General features: G+C 45.9%; 1 protein-coding gene across 1 annotated transcript; it reads left to right on the top strand.

The window, feature by feature from the left end:
- Window positions 1-2015: 2015 nt before the first annotated feature.
- On the top strand, window positions 2016-4743 carry LOC127346793 (uncharacterized). Its single transcript, XM_071828963.1, has 2 exons — window positions 2016-3126; window positions 4688-4743. The coding sequence occupies exons 1-2, from the start codon at window positions 2016-2018 to the stop codon at window positions 4741-4743; spliced, it is 1167 nt and encodes a 388-aa protein (XP_071685064.1).
- Window positions 4744-11735: the final 6992 nt, after the last annotated feature.

Raw genomic sequence — 11735 nt, 5'->3', positions numbered from 1 at the left:
GGTTTCCACCTCCCATATGGGGGGTGGCCGGCCCCTAAGGGGTAGTCCACTTGGGACTCCTCCCCCACTAGGGTTGGCCGGCCATGGAGGTGGAGTCCCATGTGGACTCCACCTTCCTTGGTGGTTTCTTCCGGACTTTTCTAGAACCTTCTAGAACCTTCCATAGAACCTTCCGCGACATTTTAATTCACATAAAATGACATCCTATATATGAATCTTATTCTCCGGACCATTCCGGAACTCCTCGTGATGTCCGGGATCTCATCCGGGACTCCGAACAAATATTCGAACTCCATTCCATATTCAAGTACTACCATTTCAACATCCAACTTTAAGTGTGTCACCCTACGGTTCGTGAACTATGCGGACATGGTTGAGTACTCACTCCGACCAATAACCAATAGCGGGATCTGGAGATCCATAATGGCTCCCACATATTCAACGATGACATTAGTGATCGAATGAACCATTCACATACATTACCAATTCCCTTTGTCTCGCGATATTTTACTTGTCCGAGGTTTGATCATCGGTATCACTCTATACCTTGTTCAACCTCGTCTCCTGACAAGTACTCTTTACTCGTACCGTGGTATGTGGTCTCTTATGAACTTATTCATATGCTTGCAAGACATTAGACGACATTCCACCGAGAGGGCCCAGAGTATATCTATCCGTCATCGGGATGGACAAATCCCACTGTTGATCCATATGCCTCAACTCATACTTTCCGGATACTTAATCCCACCTTTATAACCACCCATTTACGCAGTGGCATTTGATGTAATCAAAGTACCTTTCCGGTATAAGTGATTTACATGATCTCATGGTCATAAGGACTAGGTAACTATGTATTAAAAGCTTATAGCAAATAACTTAATGACGAGATCTTATGCTACGCTTAATTGGGTGTGTCCATTACATCATTCATATAATGATATAACCTTGTTATTAATAACATCCAATGTTCATGATTATGAAACTAATCATCCATTAATCAACAAGCTAGTTTAAGAGGCATACTAGGGACTTCTTGTTGTCTACATATCACACATGTACTAATGTTTCGGTTAATACAATTATAGCATGATATATAAACATTTATCATAAACATAAAGATATAAATAATAACCACTTTATTATTGCCTCTAGGGCATATCTCCAACATGGTTGTCATGTGCCGATTCAAGTGTGGCAGTGCAAGGTCCGAGCACTCAAACCGTATTGTATCCGGCTCCTAAATCAGGTATGCATTTCTAGCCTGGCCAAATATTTTCTGGACTCACCTTTGGGTTTTTTTGACTCTGCCTATGTTGTCTCAACATAGCCGGTCCCAAGCCCGGGTAAAGGAGGAGGGTTGTGATAGGCGAGGCGAGCCAACGTAAAAAACCCAGCCACTCTTATGGAGATGAAACCCAAAGGAACCTCGTTGGGGCGTAACCCTCTTAGCGACGCGCCACGTCGGAACCCGGGTGTGGTGTCAAATGGGCAAGGACCGGGCCGTCACCCCCTTGGTGGCGCGCCGTATCTTGATCTGGATACGGTGATAAGTGAGCAAGGATCGGGTCGCCGTATCCTTAGTGGCGCGCTGCACCGACGCCCCGGTGTAGTGAAAAATGAGCAAGGGTCTCCGCATTTGACTCGACGAGTGCGGAGGGTAAGGAAGTTAGCCTAGCCTAGGAGGATACGCTTAGGTAGCTGGAACGTAGGGTCCCTGACGGGTAAGTTACGGGAGTTAGTTGATACAGCGGTGAGGAGGCGTGTTGATGTCCTTTGTGTCCAAGAGACCAAATGGAAGGGACAGAAGGCGAAGGAGGTGGAGGATACCGGTTTCAAGTTGTGGTACATGGGGACAACTTCAAACAAAAATGGAGTAGGCATCTTAGTCAATAAGAGCCTCAGGGATGGAGTTGTGGACGTCAAGAGGCAAGGGGACCGGATGATCCTTGTCAAGCTGGTTGTTGGGGACTTAGTCCTCAATGTTATCAGCGCGTATGCCCCACAAGTAGGCCACAATGAGAGCACCAAGAGGGAGTTTCTGGGAAGGCCTGGAGGACTTGGTTAGGAGGGTACCTATTGGTGAGAAGCTCTTCATAGGAGGAGACCTCAATGGCCATGTGGGTACATCTAACACAGGTTTTGAAAGGGTGCATGGGGGCTTTGGCTATGGCATCAGGAACCAAGAAGGAGAAGATGTCCTGAGCTTCGCTCTAGCCTATGACATGGTCGTAGCTAACACCCTCTTTAGGAAGAGAGAATCCCATCTAGTGACGTTCAGTAGTGGTCTACACTCTAGCCAGATTGATTTTGTCCTCTCTAGAAGAGAAGACAGACGCGCCTGCATTGATTGTAAGGTGATACCTGGAGAGAGTGTTGTCCCTCAACATAAGCTGGTGGTTGCTGACTTTCGCTTTAGGATCCGTGTCCAGCGGGGTAAGCGCGCCAAAGTCGCTAAAACAAAGTGGTGGAAACTCAAGGGTGAGGCATCCCAGGCTTTCAGGGAGAGGGTTATTAAGGAGGGCCCTTGGGAGGAAGGAGGCGATGCAAACATGATGTGGACGAGTATGGCGACCTGCTTGCGGAAGGTCGCCGTAGAGGAGTTTGGGGTGACTAAGGGAAGTAGAAGGGAAGCTAAGGATACCTGGTGGTGGAACGATGAGGTCCAGAAGGTTATTAGGGAGAAAAAGGACTGTTTCAGATGCCTATATCTGGACAGGAGTGCAGCTAACATGGAGAAGTACAAGGTGGCGAAGAAGGCTGCAAAGCGGGCGGTGAGTGAAGCAAGGGGTCGGGCGTATGAGGACCTCTACCAACGTTTAAACACGAAGGAAGGCGAAAGGGACATCTATAAGATGGCCAAGTTTAGGGAGAGGAAGACGAGGGATGTCAACGAAGTCAAGTGCATCAAGGACGTAGATGATCAGCTTCTTGTGAAGGATGAGGCGATCAAGCGCAGATGGCGGGAGTACTTTGACAACCTTTACAATGGAGAGGCTGAGAGCTCTACCATTGAGCTAGACGACTCCTTTGATGATACCAGCATGTGCTTTGTGCGACGTATCCAGGAGTCTGAGGTTAAGGAGGCGTTAAGGAGGATGAAAGGCGGCAAGGCGATGGGTCCTGATGGTATCCCCATCGAGGCGTGGAGAGGCCTTGGAGACGTAGCGATAGTATGGCTAACTAAGCTTTTCAACCTCATTTTTCGGTCAAACAAGATGCCCGAAGAATGGAGGCGGAGTATTTTAGTACCAATCTTCAAGAACAAGGGGGATGTTCAAAGTTGTACTAATTACCGTGGAATCAAGCTGATGAGCCATACTATGAAGCTATGGGAGAGAGTCATTGAGCACCGCTTAAGAAGGTTGACAAGCGTGACCAAAAACCAATTTGGTTTCATGCCTAGGAGGTCTACCATGAAAGCCATCTTCTTGGTACGACAGCTGATGGAGAGATACAGGGAGCAAAAGAAGGACCTTCATATGGTGTTCATTGATTTGGAGAAGGCCTATGATAAGATACCTCGGAATGTCATGTGGTAGGCCTTGGAGAAACACAAAGTCCCAATAAAGTACATTACCCTCATCAAGGATATTATGATAATATTGTGACAAGTGTTCGAACAAGCGATGGCGACACTGATGACTTTCCAATTAGAATAGGGCTACACCAAGGGTCAGCTTTGAGCCCTTATCTTTTTGATTTGGTGATGGATGAGGTCACAAGGGATATACAAGGAGACATCCCATGGTGTATGCTCTTTGCGGATGATGTGGTGCTAGTCGATGATAGCCGAACGGGGGTTAATAGAAAGTTAGAGTTGTGGAGGCGAACTCTCGAATCGAAAGGTTTTAGGCTTAGTAGAACTAAAACTGAATACATGAGGTGCAGTTTCAGTTCTACTAGGCACGAGGAGGGAGAGGTTAGCCTTGATGGGCAGGTGGTACCGGAGAGAGACACTTTTCGATATTTGGGGTCCATGTTGCAGAAGGATGGCGATATCGATGAAGATGTGGGCCACCGAATCAAGGCTGGTTGGATGAAGTGGCGCCAAGCTTCTGGCGTACTCTGTGACAAGAGAGTGCCACAAAAGCTAAGAGGCAGGTTTTATAGGACAGCTATCCGACCTGCGATGTTGTATGGCGCTGAGTGCTGGCCAACGAAGAGACGGCATATCCAACAGTTAAGTGTAGCAGAGATGCGCATGTTGAGATGGATATGTGTCCACACAAGAAAGGATCGGGTACGGAACGACGATATACGGGAGAGAGTTGGGGTAGCACCGATTGAAGAGAAGCTAGTCCAACATCGTCTCAGATGGTTTGGACATATCCAACGGAGGCCTCCGGAAGCGCCAGTGCATAGCGGACGGATAAAGCGTGATGAGAATGTTAAGAGGGGTCATGGTAGACCAAACTTGACATGGGAGGAGTCCGTTAAGAGAGACCTGAAGGTTTGGAATATCGACAAAGATTTAGCCAAGGATAGGGGTGCGTGGAAGTTAGCTATCCACGTTCCGGAACCATGACTTGGCTTCGAGATCTTATGGGTTTCAACTCTAGCCTACCCCAACTTGTTTGGGACTGAAAGGCTTGGTTGTTGTTGTTGTTGTTGTATAAGGTTAAATGAAAAAAAAACTGAAATCAATTCTAAGTCTGATGTGGGCATGCATGGCATCTAAATCATGCAGGTTCTTACGGCAACTTACTCATTCATTATTTGATCCTTAGTCCTGCTCTTTTCTAGAACATGAGCAAGGCAATATTTTTCGCATTAGGATGGATTACATTACTACATTTAGCTCTGCATCCGGTTGAATCCTAGAAGTTGTAAGCTCCGCATTCAGTCTCGAATTCCTTTTAGTCGACCATTTTGCCTACTAAATTGTATGACACCTGTTGCTAAAAAAAACCCACCAGGTTCACTTACTCATCAACGACTGAAAAGGAGAACCATTTGATAAAATTTTAGAATAATTCCATTTGCATATTTACGAACTCAAAACACCATCTGAAATTCTCAGAGAGGAATGTTCTATAGAATGCCATTATGGTCAACAAAATAGTAAGATGCTCACAAATAAGAAACAGAACTCCAGGTGTACAAGATGGCTTTCCCGTTGACCCAACGGCCTGTCCAGAAGAGGGCACATGTGCAGTGAAATGACCATTAAGGAGTTTGAAGCAAACAGTTTCAGAAGTAAATTTAGAGAACCAGGTCTCCAAAAAATTTATGGTGCTAAGTAGTTTTATGGTAATAAGTGTAAGTGACAAGGTATTAACTTGTCAATGCCTACGGGTTGTAGACTAGGGTTTAGTTGGAAGTAGAGGGCAAGTAGATCTCGAAGGTTTCAGCCGAAAAGTACTCGACGATTATGAAAACTAGGGTTTGAGAGACAATGATTCGATGATTCTTCGTCCCTCGACTCCCCCTTATATAGGAGGCGGAGCCGAGGGATTCGTGTTGTACAAGTTACAGAGTCCGGGAAGGTTTCTAACTCATCCCGCAAGATTACAAATAACACTTCCTATTACAACTCTAGCTTTCCTTAATAATATCTTGGGCTTCCGAATCTTCTTATTCTTCGGGTAGTGGGCCTTCAGTAAACCCCGGGTACTATCTTCGGCAGGCCCATTTGGGATGCCTATGTCAGTAGCCCCCGAGATTTTGATTGAATCGTAGAGTCGGGGAAAATCTCCACTGTTTTTTTTTATTCGACAACTTTAACTTTTCTATATTTCTTCACATAAACTTCTATATTGTGCAGGGATAATGGTAGTTGGGGCTAGTTCATCTGACGGATCAGGTACTAGTTAACTGCTCTAGTGGCAATCCGCAAAAACCTACTTCAAGATCACGTCCCTGGACATGATCTCGGGATACTGGTGTAAACTTCGACAGGTGCCGCTTAAGGTCTTACCATTCTGTCGAGTCCCAGTAAAATTTATCGGGTACCTAACGCGTCCGTTAGGATTTTTGTTCGTATCTGTTGATACGGATAAAAGTAGCAAACCGACGTTAGAGACGGCGCCACGCCACACAGAACGGATCTGGGGTCTTACCTTCGCAAATTTGCGCCATTCAGAAATTGATCGCAACTTTGGCGTTCTGAGAATATATTGTCGAGTGCTTATTCGGCTGTTGGAATGGCACATTTTATTGAGTCAAAGATGACTTATGCTCTCCCGATGGGAGTATATGCAGAGTTATTTATAACTCGAAATATACTCTTTTGGTCTGCTATCTTTCTTTTTCTTTTTCTTTCTTTCTTTTTCATGATTTCATCGGGCACGCGAACAGCGTTCCCGATGGGAGTAGCCCCCGAGGCTACAGCCAAGGACTTGTACTTGGTTGTAGGCTCCACGCCTTATGCCGCTATATTTTCTTTTATCTCCCGAAGTTTTATAATTTCTCGGGTGCGCGAACAGCGCTCCCGATGGGAGTAGCCCCCGAGGCTATGAACAAATATTTGTATTTGATCATAGGCTCACGCCATTTCTATTTCTTGATCTTTTCATTTTTTCAAAGTAGCCCCCGAGCATTTGATCAAAAACTTGTATTTGATCAAAGGCTCAGCATAACTTTTCCATGTCGCCTTTTATGAAGCTGTTTAAGGCGAATTTTTTCTTCTGCCAAGGTGATGTTATTGCTGACGATAGCCACGATTGCGAGTTAAAAATCGCGAGAAGTCTCCTCCCGCTGCCTTGCGGGCCCAATTGATCCACTATCTTGACACGTCGTGCAAGTGGGGGACACACGTCCTCCGCTTTTTCTGGCGCACGTACCGTAACTTCTCCAATGTTAAAATAATTTTTTACCCCCACTTCCACGTGGTTATCATCTGCCACGCATTTTTTCCATCCAACGGTCCGCCGTTTCGCCGCACCTCTATATAAGATCTCCTTCTTCCTCCTCGAGCACTTCCGCTCACGCCGCACCTCTGCTCTCCTCTGCAAAACCTCCTCCTGCGCTCCTCAATCCCCTAAGCGCATCTTCTCGAAGCTGCATTCCTGCGCCATTGTTGATGCCACCGCGTCGTTTGACTAGGCACAGCATGTCGGAATCATCAATGGCCGCCGTGGATCTGGGAACCGCGGAGTGGGAAAGGTCCAAGATTTCCACCCAGGACATCAATCTGCTGAAGAAGCTGGAAATCAGCAAGAAGCCCAAGGCGCTGAGCTTCCCTAGCGAGGAAAGCTACCCAACCCCACCAATGGGGTATCGGGTAAGTTTTGTCGACCACCTCATCCGCGGTCTTTCCGCCCCCATTCATCCTTTTCTCCGCGGACTGCTCTTTATTTACGGTCTGCAACTTCACCACCTGACGCCCAATTCCATCCTCCATATTTCTATTTTCATCACCCTCTGCGAAGCCTTCCTTGGCGTCCAGCCTAACTGGGCGCTGTGGAAGCGCATTTTCTTTTGTCGCCGCAATGGCTCTCCCAATGTCGCCTATAATATAGGCGGCGTTGTAATTTCTGTTCGCCCCACCGTCGATTACTTCGACGTTAAACTCCCTGACTCAGTTCAAGGGTGGCGCAAGAAGTGGTTGTACATTCAGGAGGAGAACCATGGATGTGCTGAAGACAACATTCCTCCTTTCGATGGCGCCGAAAAAATTCTTCGCCGCCGCTCCTGGGACGCAGAGGCTACCGAAGAAGAAAAGATGTCGACAGAAGCCTTGATGACTCGCATCCATGAGCTGCAAAATACTCGCGGCAAAGAGTTGTCAGGTATCCAAATCACGGCATATTTTCTTAGGACTAGAGTGCAGCCGCTTCAGGCTCGCAAATACCCTGTCTAGAAATATGCTGGCGACAAGGACGCAGATCGGTTGTCAGCGGATTTGGAGGTCAAGGACTTAGAAAAGCTTGTCCGAAAAATCTCGTCTCTCAGCAAAAAAGATCCTGTCCCTTCTTCTTGCCGTGTAAAACCATTCAACGCCGCCAATCCACTTCCCAAGGTAACCTGTGCCGATTGATTTGTCACTGCTTTGCTATCTTTTTTGTAACTCCTTTTCTGATATCTTCCCCTGTTTTTTTGTACAGAACCACCCAAATCTTATCTCGCTTCCTCCCCTTCCTGAAGGTGGAGAAGTCGAGGAAAGGGCCGTTGTCACCGACGACAACCAAGATGCCCCTTCTTTTGTGAATGAACCCGTGGATTCTCTAAAATCTGCGGGATCTTCTGAAAAGGAGGCTGCCTCCGAAGGCACTGCATCGGCACAATCTCCTCCTCCTGTTGTTTCTCCAAGGAACAAGAGGAAAAGGAATGATGCCGAAGATTCCGGCACCTCCAAAGCCGAAGAAGTTGGTCCTTCGCGTCAGAAGGCAACTTATGATCCATATCTTGAATCCCTCATCAGCTCGTAAGTCACTTTTATTTCCCCTTATTTTTTATACTCGAAGATTTTTGTCTTATCTTGCTTTTTATGCTGTCGATTTTTAATCGCAGTGATGATGAGGAAGAAGTACCAACTCTTGATGTGGCTGCTCGAACGAGCACGTCACATACTTTAATTGTTTCGGAGACGCCAGTTGAGGGAGAAGAATCCTCGCCTCCTCAACAAAACGTTGGCGCCACCACTCCTCCTTCAAGCCCTCTTGTCCCTTCACCAAAAAGGACAAGGGTTGAAACAATCCCGGAGCCTACCCTCCAATTGGGTAGCTCCTCCAATTCTCTCTTGGATGATGTAAGTTCTTGGTTTTCTTGTCATTATCTATATTTCCTCTGTTTGCTTTTTCATGCCTTCATATTTTTCCCATACCGACGTTTTCTCTCTTTGTTCTTCTTTGATAGCCTATGATCAAAGAGCTTGTTCGCATCGATGCCCAATTCATTGGGTACCGTGAGTATGCCAGCAAGATTGAAGGTAATAACTTTTTTGCTGCCCCTTGTTTATAGCTTCTTGCTCCTATCTTGTCGCCATTTTGATGATTCTTTACTATTTTGGCAGAGAAACTTGCAGAGGCCAACAAGCTTGTCGACACGCTTGCTCAAAAACTAGAGCAAAGCGAAACGGCTCGCAAGAAAGCTGAACTTGACGCTAGCCAAGCTAAAGCAGAGGCTGAGAAGGCCAAGACAAAAGCTGCTGGTGTCGATGATCTGCAAAAGAGACTTGATGATGCTGAAACTGCTTTGAACGAGCACAAGGCCGCACAGGCTACTCGTGAAAAGGGGATCATCAAGCGCTTGAACACGCAGAACCGGCGCTTCCTCGGTAATTTTGTCGATCCCTTCTATCTTTCTTAGACTTGCTTTTTCTTACTTGCTGTCGACCAACATATATTTTCTGTGGCAGGTCGAACAAACCAAGAATTTGATCTTGAGAATCCCGACAATGATCCTCTCCTTGACGCACTCTCTTATCTGGAGTTTCATGGAACCAAAGTTCGCGAAGGCATGGAGCATGCTGACGCAGGATTATCAAAGCTGTTCCCCTACTTCTTCCCGAAGAAAGAGGAGCCCAAGACTTTCCTTGCCCTTGCCAAGGACTTCAATCCACCGGAGGATCTTGGACTGAAGATGCGCCAGGAGAATATGAAGATTGCTATCGAGAGCACTGTTGCCTTGGTCGCTGACAGTCAACAAATTGTTGACTGGATGAAAGTTGGCGACACCGAGCAGATAGAGCAAACAAAATGGCGGTCATTGATCAAGGCAGCGAAGCCCAACACGAAGAAAATCCTGGCCTATCTCGGGATCAAGCCATCTGCAACTCCTAGCTCATCAAGGCCGGAGGTCTAGTTGAATGCCTCTTCTTTTGCTTTCTTTGTTTTTTCTTTTTCTTTTGCTATTGTCGCCATACTAGCTTTGGCGACAATTACTTCAGTAGTCCTTTTGGAGAACTCCTTCTGTAATATCCATGTAACTTTCCTGGAAATCAATGAAATTCTCCCTTGCACTATTATTGATCCTGAGACTTTCTTTTCCAGTTAATATTTGATAACTACTCGACCAATCCTTGCTCTGCTGATACTTCGCCTGCTTCTTCATTCTCGAAGAAAGCCCTTACCGGAGATTTTTCAAGTGAACACTTGTCGCAAGATTTGCAAGAACTTCGCCAACAACTCCAATCCATGAAGAAACAAACTCTTGCGATGATGGAACAATCTCGACAAGCGTCCGAGAGAGAGAAAATTGCTCTTCAACAGGCAAGAGAAGCCATTGCTGCAAAGGATGCTGCTGTTGCTGAGGCTACCGAAACTTCTTCTCGCGAAAATTATATGCTTCAACTGATGACTGACGCTAGCTTGGACATGACAGGTATGTTTCCTGTTCATAACCATGTTGGATGTTGTTCTTGTTGTTTTTTCTTTCCTTGATAATTTGTTTGTTGTGCCAGGCTCATTTTTGGATACTGCTGCCGAAGACCAACGTGTTGAAGCTCGAGCCAATGTTTTGCTTAGACTGGCTGCACAACATGGGTCTAACTTTTGGGTTACTCCTGAGCGCACCCGCCAAATTGTCAGATTCCAAGATCGCGCGGCTCAGGTCCGTGACTTCCTCGACTTCTGTACGAAGACTTTATTTTTAGTTTATGGAACCATGTTCCCTCGGAACAAGATGCCAGAGACCCTTCCAGCTTTAATGGAAAAATTTCGGGATGCTCCTCGAATCCATGGCTTTGTGCGGGCTCAACTCTCTGCTGGCGCAAGGTTTGCCATGATGATGATAAAAATTTGCTATCCAAAATTGCCCATGGATCAAATTGTTCCCACGTGCCTGGCTAAAATGTGGAAGAAGAAGAGAAATATGGGCAAGATTGATGATTTGGTGACTCCTGTCGCCGAAGATATGATGGATGAACTTCTTCGGATGGATGCTGAGTTCTTCGTGAAGGGAAGCTATGCTGAGCATAGTACTCGTCCTTCTACTAAGTGCATAACCATAGACCATGTGCTAGGTTTCCATTGAGGATTTTTGTTTCTTTTTTTTTTGCCGTAGCTCCACCATTGATATGTCTTTGTGTATTTGTACACATAATCTATATTGTAAAGCTGTCAACTCTGTATTATTTCTATTTTTGATCGCTGAGCCCCCGAGCCTTTGGCTGGAGTTTATACTGTTTTGCTATCTCAAAGATTTTTTCCTCTTGTCATAAGAAGATATATTTATTTTTCCCCCGGTGGGTTACAAGCCCCCGAGTGTCTTGGTGTCGAAGTTCTATATTTTTGTTGCGAGGTTTTCAGACCAAAGCAATAAGATTTTGACGAGTATACTATATTTATAATTTGTTAGCTTCCGATGTTATATTTGGCGAGGTATTATTCTACCAAGGCGAAATATTTCGGTAAGTCTAGTTTATCTATATTGTATGTATTTTGTAACTTGAAGGCGTTAAGCCCCCGAGCGTGTCGAAGAATAAGAAGTATATCTCCACTATCTTTATTATATTGCAGCACCGCGAGCCCGCCTCATTAAAAACCTTTCCGGCCCAACTCGGTGCCCCGAAAAGGAAAAGAGTGCGTCTGAAAACTCACGGGCGTTTCAGTACATTGTATTTTTACAAAGGAGGACTATATTTCGACTCTAAGCGTAGAACCGCCTGAGCTGCGCCACGTTCCAGGGGTTTTTCTCGGGAGCCCCCGTCTTCTTGTCCTTGATCCTGTATGCTCCTCCGTCGATGACTTCCGTGACGACGTAAGGGCATAGCCATGGTGATTCGAGCTTTTCAGTACTTTTTTGATTTAACCGTAAGACCAAATCTCCGACCTGGAAAGATCTTGGCCTTAACC

Source organism: Lolium perenne, chromosome 4, assembly GCF_019359855.2.
Source record: "Lolium perenne isolate Kyuss_39 chromosome 4, Kyuss_2.0, whole genome shotgun sequence".
NCBI lineage: Eukaryota > Viridiplantae > Streptophyta > Magnoliopsida > Poales > Poaceae > Lolium > Lolium perenne.
The sequence above is the reverse complement of the archived record's forward strand: the minus strand, read 5'-3'. Positions and strand labels throughout refer to the sequence as shown.